Raw genomic sequence first — 14,379 nt, 5'->3', positions numbered from 1 at the left:
TTCAGATTTGATTTAGGGGGACATCTATCTATCTGCGTTGACAACACCTCCACCCTTGACCTCCGCTTCCTTCTCCTCATTCCTTTGGTGACCCCTGAGGGCAAGGCCGTCGTTCAGGAAGCCGTCACTGACCACCTCCGTGTCCCCTGGCCTCGGCTGCCTCTTTACGGCTGCAGGGCTCGCATAATCAATTGCCCACTCATGCACACACTTCAGTGCTCTGACATGAGCACACACACACACACACACACACACACACATACACACACATGCATGCACTTCCAATCAATTAGTCTTGAGATTTATACAACCGCGTAAACTTGGGGGTGTTAGTCTCCCTAGGGCCAATCAGATTGTGCTTTCCCGAGACTTCTACACCGGCCAAATGACACTAATTAGCTGTGTGTGTGTGTGTGCGTGTGTGTGTGTGTGCATGTGTGTGTGTATTTGCGACTGACACTAATTAGGAGGGCTAGAGCACCTACTTCCTCAGGACCATTTCCTGTGATAGTAATTATTAGGTATGTGTGATAAATTCCAGGCCTTCTTCCACCCATCCAGAGATAGAACAAGAGAAAAGCAGGCAAAAAACAAAACGAGGGGGAACATTTAATACTCAAAGGAAGTTAAGGAGGACAGGGTTAAAAGAGTGATGAAGTAAAAGTAAGAAGAGACAATGAAAGAATGATTTTACTCTAGTGGGACAAACAGTGACTCAGTTTGGAAGGTGAAAGCAGTTTCCATATGCAACATCCTCCCATTGCCTCCTTGCTGTGGCCTCTCTATCTCGTTTTCTAGCTGTCAGTCAGTTTTTATTTTTTATTTTGTGTGTCATATTCTTCCATCATCTTCACTGTGTCAATCTTAGGTTTAGGACAAGAGGTTCTTTCTGTCTCTGGAAAGACTCTTTCACATCTGTCTATCAGTTTAACTAAACACACACATACGCATCATCCACTGTCCTCTGAGCGTCAGCTCGTCTTTCAGTGAAACATCAACTTTATAAGACAGCTACAGCCTTCCAGTCATTCACTCATACTTTGACTTTAGGAGACAAAGCCACTTCACTTAGCTACTTGATGGCTCGCAAATCCCTTCTACTATGTTAGAAATCCTTTATTTTTCCATAAGGTAGGCAAACAGAGTGTGTTTACATTCGTCTGCCAGTTTTACAAAACTTAAGTCAGGGTTAGCATACTGTGCAGGACATAAAACCTCCGATTAATATTTACTGGGTGGGCCTATACCTGCCAAAAATACTATGTGGATATAAGCACCAATAAAATATTAATAAGCAGTGATAATAAATAATCATAATTGTTGCTAGAACAGCCAAACCCTGAGAGAAGTGAGCTCAAGACAAGATGGTTGTCCAAGAGAATGTCGTGGCCTGTGGAAAATGGGTCAGAAAGATATATATATAAGGAACTTAATTCAATATACTCAGCAAACTTCACACATGTATCTCTGGACTGTTCTCTCCGCCCTTGAAAGTTACTATATGGGACCCAGGTAGGCAGTCTTTCATTACCTCATTGTACCGAACAAGGACTTGGAAGCAGGAATTTCCATGTGATGAAGCCCTCCATTGACAAAACCTCAAAGGAGGTGGAGGAGGAGGAAGAGGAGTAGGGTGGAGCATGCCACCGGCCCTGGCATAAAAACACACCTACAGGCCCGACAGCCGACACACATGTCGAAGGTAAACATCTGTGTCAGAGGGCACGGGAGCACAGACAGACATGATGAATGGCCCGAAGTTCCCACGAGGCGACACGCACACAAACTGGCTGGCAGAAAGAGGAAGGTCATGTGCGGTCAGCTTGCTCCTCATCACTGCAATACAGAGAATCCCATTCACACACTGCACCAAAGCTCTATGTCTCATCATTACTTATCACAACAATGGCACTGTAACACCATGTGTGTCCGCATGTGGCCGGGTGAATACGCACACTGCACATGTGTGCGTCAGTGTGCTTGTAGGAGATTTTGCCATTTTTTTCTAGCATATCTGAACGCGACGCCGCCCGGCTGTATGTAAGTGTGTAAATATACTTTTTGCATGTTTCATTGAGTGTGCGTGTAAATGTGTGAGTGTGAGTTTGTGAGGGAGTGTATGTGCCCAGGCCCCTCAGAGATCAGTGAGCAGGGACATGACCTTGCCAGTACATCTGGCCTCTCTGTGTGTTTAGTCAGCATTACCATGGCAACCGTGCTGAGCAGACAGGATGTCTACGTTGGGGATTTGAAAGTCATAACGTCGCTACCGCTCTAAGCTTCATTATGCCATGGATTACTGTAACTAGCCAACAAACGGATACATGGACTCAAGACACTGGCAGAACTGAATTTCAGGGTTACAGGTTAAAGGTTACTACTTTTTCACTGAGTGGAATAGCTCATTTGCATTCGAGGCTGTTGAGCTGACATGATAAAAAGGAGAAAGTATTAGATGTAGTTGATATATTGTTTAATCTTGCTTTGTAGAACGGGATGAAGGGTATTTTTCTACTTAAAGAGTTCACAAATTTTAAGTGCATGTTCACAACTCTGGCAAAAGAATATGAATTCCAAATATTCAAGGCAAGGACATAAGAAGAGTGTATAACTAGAGCTCTTGCACTTTTGTTTGTCTTATCCAACATGTTGTTTAGGGTGTCTTGGTAAAATAGAGAGCGAAGATGAAGCAAAAAGGGCTCATAACATCATCAAGTATTTGAAAAATCTATTTCCATTGCCTTTATTTCCCATCTTTTTGTAATAAATATTTTATTGCAAATTTCTTGTACTTCCACTGAGGCTTTCTAATGAAAAAACAAAATGTGAATCAGCAGGTAGTTTGTCGGATGTGTTCCAGGTGTTCCAGGTTGTTGTGTTGTCTACTCTCAGCCATTTTCCTCGCATGCTCTAACTCTCCTCTGCTAGTCAGACTCTCCTCCATCCCAGCTCTGCTTGATCTTTTCCCTGTTCTTTCTTCCACCACTTCCTCCATCATTTTCATTCTCCTCCCACCATCCATCAGCCCCTCCATCAATCACTCCCTCACTCTATCATCCCTTTCTTTCTCCATCATTTACTATTTCCTCCCCAGCTCTCTGCTACAATTTCTTCCTTTTACTCGGTCTACTGCGTTGCAAAGTCATTATGTGAATGCTTACACGATTTTCCCCAACGTGTTTCAAATCGTCAGCTCTCTCCTACTCCAAAAATTTTCTTGTTGTCAACTTTACGTCTCTTTATGGGCCCGCCTCAAAGTTGCCGCTATCTTCTCTTTGCTCTCTCATCATTTTCCATCACTAAAATGTAAACAGAGATAATATCAGTTACATTCCCGATGTCTACAGCAGGATCGGGTTCAGTATGACACTGTGATGTTTTGGCACGTAGTATTATCCCATTCAGACTGTGGAAACAGCTCAATGACTAGCTATTCAAAATGTCCGAACACATAATTTCTCTATTGTGCACCTACACCCTGTGACCCAAGACTCATTTAATGGCTAGCTTCTCTGGAGGCCATCTGTGTGTGTGTGTGTGTGTGTGTGTGTGTGTGTGTGTGCACTGTACAGTATGGTGGAAACTCAATCTGGTGTGGGGTGATAGAACAGACCCGCACTGCTCCTTATACATCAAGCATTCAGCTCTATATCTGAAAAGGGCAAATAGAAAAATGCACACTCTCTCTCTCTCTCTCTCTCACACACACACACACACACACATGCACACACACAAAACAAGCTAGGAAACCCAGCATGCAATGAGAGGATATTGAAAATGATTTTTTCCCCTCTTGTCTCTTTCATTAACAGTGTTGAAAAGCCAAGAGTCTGTTCTGTCTCTCTTTCCCCCTGGCGTATACACACACACACACACACACACACACTAAAAAACACACACAGAGAGCTCCCCAGTTCACTGGGGAACGTGCCTCACATGGTTTGCTTCAGCTGGTCTTCTTGACAAATGCCACATTACAGCGGAGAGAAGGAGAAACTTGGCATGCAATCAAACTTCTCTCATGATTTCTAAGATTTGAAATACTTCAGTTTGTGCAGCCCCTCCATTCCATCCTCCCCTCCCTCTCTTTCTCTCATTTTTTTCTTGCTTCCACTCCCCTCTCTCTCTCTCTCTCTCTCTCTCTCTCTCTCTCTCGTTACCTCTCTGTCTTTGCCTTATCTTTCCTGTTTAGTTTTCGCTAGGCTAACTTGGACCAGAGCTGTGCTGTGGGAATATGGCCCCTTTTAAAGCAGAAAGCCAAACTTTGTGTAAGTATGTGCATGTCTGCAGACGTGAGTGATTATATGCGAGTTCCACTGAGGCTGTGTGTATGTTCTGCATGCGTATCTTTGTGGCTTGTTCAGATGTAAGTCAGTCTCACGAAGCTTCGCCCCTCGCAATTCAACAGTCCTTTAATCCTCATCATCAGTGACCCCAAACCCCCGCCTGTGACCTCTTCATACACGCAGACACACAGAATCCAATGCACAAGAGACCACACACACTCATGCCCCCTGTGCCCCCTCCATTAGCTCTTACCAGTGTAGACTTGCTCTTAAGCCTCGAACACAAAGGCAAAGAATCCCATCTACCTTGTTACTGTTCATGTCAATCAACCATCACACAATTCTTCTTGCTCTTGAGACAATATTCCAATTCAATAATGACTAAAGTGTAAGTGCCAGTGTTTCCCTAATTTTATGTACATACCTAGAAGTGTGGATTGTGTCGGTATCATATGTAACACATTTTCTCTTCAAAACATGCCTGGTAATGTCTGGATGGTGGAAATTTAAATAGAAAGGAAGATGGTTTGTATCATAAATTTGTCTGTGTGTGTGATAACTGGGCAAGGGTACACACACACACTCTCTCTCTCCATCGCACTGTGCACGTATGGACACTGTAGGCAGACACAGACGGATACACACATTCTTTTTTGTGTGATCAGAGGGGGCTTGTGAGGCATAATGGATTTTAAAAGTTGTGTTTTCAATATGTACGTGCCAGCCTTCCCTTTTGTACTGCGCTGAGTGACTGACATTAAAGGCATTTCTCTGCGGCACATGACAACCAGATATGTGGCTCCGTGCTCCTTCAATCATAGCGCTCAAAGCAAACACACATGTAGCTGCTCCACTGACAGATCACTGAACTCACTCACACATTCATACAAACTCACTGAAACACACTCACACGTGGAAATGCAGCCTGTCATGCACATTTTTTTTTGTTTTGGTTTCCTCCTTCTCTAAGTCTCTCTCTCTCTGTGTCACACACAGACATACAAATGGAAAAAAGCTGCAGCTGCACACACATTTTTCTGACTTGCTAAGGCTGCACCACCTGTCCTCAATAAATGTAACTTTTCACAAGGCAGCTATAGACAACGGCTGATCCTGCTTCAGAACACACTTCAGCACTGATGTCTATATAGCACTCAGGCACAAAAGCACATGTGAACAGGTGAGGGCCTAAATGTGCCTAATACAGTATTAGACGCAGGTCTCTGCTGTGGCAACAAAGCTGCTGTGCAGGGTAATGAAAATGTGCCTGATGAAACACTGAGCGCTGCCAACGTTAATAAAAAGATCCTTGATCATATACTTTTATGAGCTGGGTGTTGCAGTCACTACCACAGACGCTTGTGGTTTATGTTTTAGTCTTACTGCTGTTACTTGCTCTGCATGAAACATTGGGTCGTTTCTCTTAATGCAGTAATGCAGTTTAATTAATTCATACCACTGAGAGAGCTAAGCTGAAGGCTTTGCTTTACAGCTTGGAGAAACACATAGCTTTTAATACACAGAATGTAATATGTTGTTACAAAATAAGTGACTGATATTCTGTGAGGGCTACAATGATTTGAAAAGAGATGCATCTGTTGAAAGAAGTAAAATATCTAAATAGGGTAGAGCAAGATTCAAACAGTGTGTAGTGTGAGACTAACTTCATCTCCAGGATCTCCTCCAGCTGTTTGCGTCTCTCCTGGCGAAGACCATTAAGATGTCTGTCTCTCTCATGTAGGGACTGCTGAGTGGAGGACAGATGCAGCTTGGTAGCGTCCAGCTCCTGCCGTGTCTTCTCCAAAGCTCCCATCAGCTCCTCCAACTATTCAAGTGAAAACATAAACACACAGGTTTAAAACCACGTTCTTCTGTTCTTAAATATAAACTTGAATATTCAATATACAAGATGTTTTGTTTACTTATGCATACACAGAAACATACATACACATGGATATGGGAAAGTAATCAAATATGTATGTGCACTTTTATTTGTCTACATGCACGTATTTCAGAGAGTTTGTGTGTGTGTTGGAGTAAGGTGGGCTGACAACAAAGAGCAGATGAAATTGCTGCAGTTTAAAGTTTTGTTGAATGATATGTTCGCTGACCCTGGTACTGGAAACAAGGGTTCCTTCTTCTCTCCCACCTTTCTCTGCTAATTCTATCTCACTGTCAAGTGTGGCTCCACTTCACAGCAGGTGAGAATAATGCTCAACCCCTCAACTACATCTCCACCCTCTGAACACACATGCCCTCCAGCCATGCAGGCCTGCATGTCCAACCTGAGTGTCTGACATACAGGATGTGACCTTAGGCTGTCATTATTCTAAGACAGGAAGTGACTAATTGTCCAACAACAAGGGGTTTGCAATAGGATGCATTACTAGGCAGGCTTGATCAGATTATGTAAATTGATGACCACAAGAATACCAACTTATCTTCTTGAGCATTTGCAGATTTGCAATACAAAAGTAGTCCAATAATAATAATACTGTTAAAGTGTAGGATCTTAAACGAACAAAGGGAACGAAAGTGAAGGAGAAGCAAAAAAAAAAAAAAGTATTAGGGGAAAGCGCTCCATGGGGTAGGACGTGAAAAAAGAAATGGGCCTCTTTTATGAAGGGGCCAAATCGTTCACACATTTTCAGGATACTCTCCATCTCCGCTGGTTTTCTAGGTGTGTTTCACAGATGTCAGATAAAGTGCTCACTGACTGTTCATGAATATCACATATGGAGTGAGAGAAGAAAGGGTGTAAGCAAAAGGAGTGGGGAATACGGACGTATGAAATGGTGGGAAAGTGACAACTTTCAGTCATAACTTCTTGGAAATGCAACAAAGCATTATTTTAAATGAAATACACCCCATATCCCTGCCAACAACAACTGACCTCAGTGGTATCCAGCAGTTAATATACCCAATATCAACAAGACATCCAACTGTACAAAATCAGCATGTTTAATGTTTGATGTCTCCTTTCAGGCTTAAAAGAATCCAAAGTCTTTTCATCTTGAGCGCCAAGGGTCGTGCACACACACACAACTCCATTTATACACACCACATGTCTATCAACTCTCATGCGCCAACTGCCTACCTCCCAGTTCTCCATTAGTCCACCACCCAGGCTAGCCCTCACTTCACAATCACATCATTAATAAGGAATACAATGCATTTTATCGAAATTAGAGACCTAATCAGCTTAGCAGTGAGCCTGTGCGTGCTAATTTAGCTCAACTTCAAGGCAAAGCCCCCCAGCCAGGCTAAGGCACACTAAGACTGGCCCAAAGCCCCTTTAGTTGCTAAGCTGATTGGGGGCTCAGAGGTAAGGGCCAAATCCCTCTTGTCCATTTGTGTCGGTGTTGCTGGTTCAAAGGCCTAGTTCAAACGCCACAGAGGGGGAGAAAGGGAGGGAGACAGGAACAGAACTGGAGAGAAAGAGAGAGAGAGAGTGTAGATAATTGGTCGAGACAACTTAAGAAGGCAGATGGGAAAAAATGAGGCCTAGGACAATGGATGGACAGCAGAGACGACGGCAGGAGAAAGACAAGAGAGAGAGAGAGAGAGACAGAGTGAGAGACTTAAGAAAGTGGGGGTGTGAAGAAAAGTGACCCGGGGCATTACCCATGCTCCATTTCAGCAGGTCAGGCTCATGGAAGACTTTCAGCGCATTACACATCATGAGACTGATTACTTTTGGACAGAGGGGAGAAGAAAGAAGAAAATCAAGGAAAGCGTGAAGGGAGCGGTTGGGGGGTGAGAATGTGAGTCTGGCAGGGTGCTCTGAAATGGTGCCAGGGTCAGGTGATGTTTCAGAAGGTCCTGTTCCTCTCTCTACTCCCCCCAACATCCCGCCTTATACGCACACTCTTTTTCCTCCCGAGTCTGAGGCAAAGGCATTTCAGACTCTTTTCCAGGGATGCTCAAGCATACTTAAATTTCATTAATTAATGGTGGTTAATGTTATTCAATTTCTGCTATTTATTTGCTGTCATTTACAGTTACACTATATTTCTCTGTCCTTCGGGGGCTTTGGTTTGGGTCTCCACACACACCCTGAGCAGAGCAGGGGTAGATGTATATCTACACACCTTTTTCTCTGCAAAATAGCCAGGTTTGATGTTACGTGACTGCATTACCCACAGCAACTTAATATTCAATTATCATAATGTTATACATTGATATGTACTCTCTCTATCTTCTTACCTGTTATTATATTATACACAGGAGCTGTTAAAAACACCCATACTGTACATTTCACTTACAATAGAATTTTACATGCCTGGGAGCTAAGCCCCTCTAAAGGGCTGATCCTACAATCGCTCCTGGTCTGAAGCAGGAACACCAGTTGACTGACGACTGTGTTACTGCATGTTAATGGCATGTTGACTCGCCGCCTCCTTATGAGGTGAAGTCATGCTGGCTCACAAAATCCAGTGTGTTGACAGCACCTAGCAGCGTACATGAACTACTGAGCAGCTTGAGTGCCAGGCCAAATGGGTATCCTTGAGTCGCAACTGCAACTCTATTCTCAATAAGTGTGAGGTATGACTGGATCCCGGCTCATTATACTCTCTGTGCTAAGGTTCTGGATGAGAGCAAGTTGACTACGGCTTTTGGGGTCAGTGAGTGTTAACGTGTCACAAGTTAGGAAAGGATTTCCCTGATTCTTTGGCTACGCACGGGTAAACTCAGGTCAAAGCTGAATCATCGGCTTCTAAGCATGCGAAAAGTCCCACAGACATAAATATAATTTTCTTTCGGACCTCTCAGTGGATCAGAATATTGTTTGATAAACACAGTATCCATGCGGACTGTAAGTCGTGCGTGTAAATTAGGCCTACAGAAATTGCAAAAAAAAGAGGAAAAACACAAGCCACAGTTAGCATTGGCGCTCGCCGAAGTTTCTAAACTCAGTCTGACCTTCTATTACCGTCTCACTCTGTCCACCAGTCTCCTCAAGTTCCCGTCTATCTGCTTCTGTCTTTGAATTTGTGTGTGTGCGTTAGTTGAAGTATACTGTATTTATTTGTGTTTAAAGCAATGCAGTCACCGTTCCGCCTCAAAATGTTAATTTCTTCTTTAACCGCAGATCGCTCTCATATTCCTTGTGTCACTCATAAGTAATGCAAGGTCATTCTCATTCACATGCACGATCACACCAGGAGGAAACACACTCCTTTGCCCTGTTTCTCTTTCTCACCACAGACATACCTATGCTCAGACACAACACACACACACACACACGTACACTTTTTTGGACTCACTCAAAGATGCAGATTGACCAGCTGGCAGTCAGACAGATAGAGAGCAGGACATACAGAGTAAAAGGGCAGCCTGTACTCCATCAACATCAACATTACATGTCTAAAGTTTCCGGATTTGTAAATGAATTCTGATTGCATGCACATAAACTCGCATCTTGTTAACATGTGTTCACTTTTCTAAGCATGCGACAGATGAGAGACAGATATGAAACGCTGGAGGTTTCTGTTTCAGTTTTAAACTTCACTCCAGAGAGAGAAAATAATCAGCAGTATGTTTGAAGACTAAAACTGTCATTAAGAAGAAAAAATAACAAATGGGAAGAAATGATAACTGCCCATATTGTAGTTATGCTACTTGACGGTTAAGAACTATATATTAGGTGATTAAGTTTCATTTACTGACCACAGTCTGCCTGCAGTTACACTCTGAGCCACATGGGGGTGCAGTTAAGTTCCTTACATTTTCTCGGTGGTCCTCCTTAGCTAGGTGAGCTGATACCTGCAGTCTGTTTTAAATGAAGGCCACACTGCCTTTGCAGGGATACATGAGGCTATCTGTGGGTGAGTGTGTATATGTGCATGCCATGTCTCAAGTTGAGTCCATCACTGTGTGTGAAGCAACAGGTAAACCTGTCTCTGGGCCTGAACGCGGGCACTCTCCTCTTGTGCCCAGAGAGCCTCCCTGTGTGCAGAGGTGTTCATGCTTTCTCTCAGTGCCCTCTCCAACTCACTGATCCTCTCCGCTGTCTCCCGCATGGCATCCTGGGAAGCCGAAAGAGGAAGCTGGGGGGTAAAAAGGAGTTCAGGGGAGGAGGACGAGGAGGAAGGTTGGAAGCAAAGTAGTAAGAGCCAGAGACAGAGTGTTTTTCTTTGAGTATACTTTGTTTTAAAAGCCCTTCAACAAATGTTTTTGCACTGAAATACTACTGTATTGACAAAAGATAATTTGACAAAAGGTGTATTTACTGGTCCTTTTGCTAGAAGGAATCCAGTCCATATAAAACAGAGACAAAGGAAAGACCCGAGAAAGTCAAAAGCTGTGATGAAGGAAGAACAACACTTCTCCAAGAAGAAGCAGACACAGCCAAGACAGAAGAGAGTGATAAGTGATGCAGAGAGAGAGAGTGTGTAAGTGCTGTGACCTTTGTCGGCATCAGCATGAGTGTGCAGATGTGCAAATGTGTGTGTGTGGAGTGAACTGTGCACATTCGCATGCACAGTTTGTGTGTGGGCTCTCCGACACCCATGGTGAGTGGAGGAAAAGGATCCCTCTCCACACTGGGTGATGGAACTGTGAAAGAAAACACTGGACTGAAATAATAAACCCCCCTGATTCTCTCTCTCTCTTTCTCGCTCGTTTTTTCAGACTTTCTCTCTGACTCCTCAAAAGTTTACTCGTCTTCAAATTCACACGTTCACGCTTTTGTGGGAGAAGTGCAAAAGTTCCTCCGAGTCACAGCAATGAGAGGACACTTTCAAACTGAGCAAAAGACCAGGTGCCTCCTTTATAGAAGTCGGTGGAGAATCCACACCAAATGCTGGCACAGGTACAAATGAGGAAATGAACACACACCAAAAAATATTCCGATTTCTAAAAACTTTGTTACGCCTGCCAGTGATCTGCGTGATCAGTGTGACTGCTTCACACCTTACCATATCACAACACAACAATTAGTGGAGTCCTATTACTGATTCTGCTTAATAACAAGAGAGCAGCCGTCAACAATGTCAGTCAAATGTGCAAAATGGGTGTTTTGAGGAAGAATTAATACTGGAAGCATCCGTGGAAGGTACAACAAACTTGACAGATGCTTGTAGAAGAATCAAGCAAATAAATATGGCACAGTACAAGCAACAAGTAGCAAGGAGGTGTGCCCGAGTGACATAGCAGCTTCATAGGTATACAGCTGATATGTGGAGCAAAAAGTGAGTTTCTGTGTGTCTAATGCTATTACTAAGTCTGACAGCACTAATATTTTGTGTTGCAGAAAAAGAAGATCCAGACAAAACGGCAGCATGTTTCATACATAGTGAATCTATTGTGTAGGCAAAAAAAAAGATATGCTAAACCAATGGAAACGGCTCAAGTAAAAGTCATTCTACGAGACAGTGCCAGGAACCTGCAAAATGCCTGTGAATGGATTAACTGCCCCCGATAAATATTACAGAGGAAAAACTCTCGAGTCTCGAGCTGGCACTGGTATCATGCATAAATGTTGTGGCAAGTAGCATCAAGCCAAGATTCATCAATATCAAATTACTGGGCTTCTTCGTGAGGCTATTCATGACCCAGAAAAGGCAAATTAATTGACTAATTCAGCAAAACAAGAGCAAAGAGATTATCCCTGAGTGTGATGAAAGCAGTGCCGAGCTTTGCCAAATCACAAGCGGATACTTGTGGCTCGTCACGTCAGCACGACACAGCTGGAGGTGAGCGACAAACACCCGCACACACACATACAGAGGCAGGCTGTGTGTGTCAGCAGCCCAGAGCTGTAATTGGATGTGACAGACGGGCAGTAATTCGATGCACCAGAATCAACAAGTAGTGGTCTGACCCCGCCCCAACAGACAGAAACACACACACACACACACATGCATGCGCGTGCACACACACAAACACACTCATACATACTTCCCACTGAGATGGGGCTGCCACCGCTGGACCCTCGGGTGAAACCAGAAGACCAGAAAGCTGTGTCTGCCTGTGTGTGTGTGTGTGTATGCAGTGTATGTGTCTGTCTGTCTCTGTCAGTGCATATCTGTGTGTTATGTGAGTTTTATTAGTAATAAGAGAATCTTGCTGACTCTCAAGAACATAAAGAATGGAAAAAAGGGCAAGAGAGATAGAAGAGTACATAGAGAGAGAGAGGAGAAATGGAAAGATAATTGCCTCTACAGCACCAATCATCACCTATTTCCCTTGGGAAGGATCATTATGGAGTCTGGCCCTTTCTGGTTTGATGGAGGGATTATAATCACTAAAATAAACTAGCAGAGAGTGAGAAAATGCACACACCAGCAGCTGTGTACCTATGATCCACAGCTCCATACACACACACACACACACACACAAACCACTTACCCACATCCAGGCAGACGCAAACATCTGTCTCTGTCAAAAAAAGTCAAGTGTGCAGCATCAACCTCTATGCGTCCCATTTCACGATTCAAAAAATGTTAAGTATGTGTGCACGGCCAGAAGTTTCATATGCAGTTTCACTGAAGTGTACAAAGTGTGGGAACAAGCCGAGAGTGAATGGAAATCCTGGAATGTGTCTATCCTCTTTAATTGTCCCCATATTTAAAAACAGATGTTCAACAATCCTTCTAGATAGAAAGGAGCCATACTGAGTGTTGCTGATGCTTCTCCTTTACAGATAAAGGAGAAATAAAAGGCCTGTGTGAAGGCTTGAAGTGAACATTTCCGATGCATGTTTTCTCTGTGTTTGTGAAGTGCAGCGTGGCGCGATGGAGACGATGGAGCGGAGAGATGCTATCACTCCATCCCACATAAACTCTCCTGGAGAGAGGGAGCGATGAGGGAAGGCCCTGTTTGTTTGTGTTTACCCTCGAAGCGTGCTGTGTTCCCGATGGAGCTGAAGATAAACGGAGGGAGAGAGCGAGATAGAAGCCACAAAGCAACCTGAGTGCTGAGCAAACACAATATACAGAATACAAACTGTATTTATAACACATCGGCATTGTAGATAGTGAGCAGGAATATGCTGTGGTCACACTTCTGTGGTCTTTTTTTCCCTGTTCTACTGTGTTCTTTTTAATATACTCTGATGTATTTAATCATACTGCCATACTTAAGATTTATTATATTGTTTAATATTACGGTGAGGCCTGTCAGGGTTTTTTTTTTCCACAAAGTTTTGCTTATTTATTCAAAGTTCCGTATACTTGAATATGAATTAGACCCCAGTGGATAAGCTGATCAAAGATAAATGTTACTGACACACAGTAAACACACAAAAAAGAGGAAATTGGAGTGCAGAAATGCCAAAGTTGTTTTGTCAGGTTTGCCATTACATAGTTGATTTTCATATGTAAAATTAAGCATTTGTAGCACATCTGATCACAATTTCAGCAATCAAATTTAAGGGATTGTTGTTCAAAAATGTTTGCTTATGTTATTGGTTTGTGATTTAAGACCAAGAGTCTACAGTCATGCTAGCAGCTCTGCAATGCTGGTCTCCGTCCAGTAGTTTTTAGGATGAATTAAAGTGGTGGATCAAAAAACCAACAGACATCCATAGAACCAAGCTGCTAGTGTAGCAGTTTATCGCTCTCTGGCCTCACTCGTTCCCACCGAGCTGGAGTACGTAGCAGATTTCTGCTGGACTAAATGCCTGTCTCTTCCACTTAGGACGGACTATGTGATGCACTGAGGGAGGGAGAGCAAGACTGGAAGAGCAAAGAGCCCTTATACAGAATTATACAGAGTGGGAGTGAGAAGAAATGTAGAGACAGATAAAGGAAGAGTTAAGATAATACTTTCTGAGGAACAGCTTGCAAAAGAGGTGAGAGGGAAAGAAGAGGGCAGGAGAAATGAGGGTCAATCGCAGGGCCGACACACAAAGCCAGACAATCACACACGCACACACTCACACCTAGGGGCAACGTAGAGTAGCCAATTAACCCAACGGGCATGTTTTTGGGATTGAGGGAGGAAGCCGGAGCGCAGAAAGGCCCAGACGGGGATTCAAACCCTCTTGCTGTGAGGCGACAGTACTAACCACTGCACCACCGTGCCGCCCCATGAGGAAGTGAGGAAAAATTTTACTAGAGGCCAAGAAAACAAACACATACACACACAC

General features: G+C 43.6%; 1 protein-coding gene across 13 annotated transcripts in view; it reads right to left on the bottom strand.

Annotated features, from left to right (window-relative positions):
- The window catches only part of LOC124063278 (ERC protein 2-like), a 149,886-nt gene that overhangs the window by 63,902 nt on the left and 71,605 nt on the right, over nt 1-14,379 (bottom strand). For 10 of the 13 annotated variants that reach the window (XR_006844079.1, XM_046396745.1, XM_046396746.1 and 7 more), the window contains 2 exons: nt 10,184-10,336; nt 5,951-6,111 (listed from right to left, as the gene is read on the bottom strand). Coding sequence is in view for 11 of the 13 variants with exons in the window: in XM_046396745.1 (XP_046252701.1) it covers nt 5,951-6,111; nt 10,184-10,336 (314 nt within the window). In the remaining 2 variants the exon portion in view is untranslated. The remainder of the gene's footprint in view (nt 1-5,950; nt 6,112-10,183; nt 10,337-14,379) is intronic. The other 3 variants (XM_046396753.1, XM_046396754.1, XR_006844080.1) reach the window with 2 other exon arrangements.

The sequence above is a fragment of the Scatophagus argus genome, chromosome 8 (genome assembly GCF_020382885.2).
Source record: "Scatophagus argus isolate fScaArg1 chromosome 8, fScaArg1.pri, whole genome shotgun sequence".
NCBI lineage: Eukaryota > Metazoa > Chordata > Actinopteri > Scatophagidae > Scatophagus > Scatophagus argus.
Note: the sequence above shows the minus strand (reverse complement) of the source record. Positions and strands in the feature narration are given on the sequence as shown.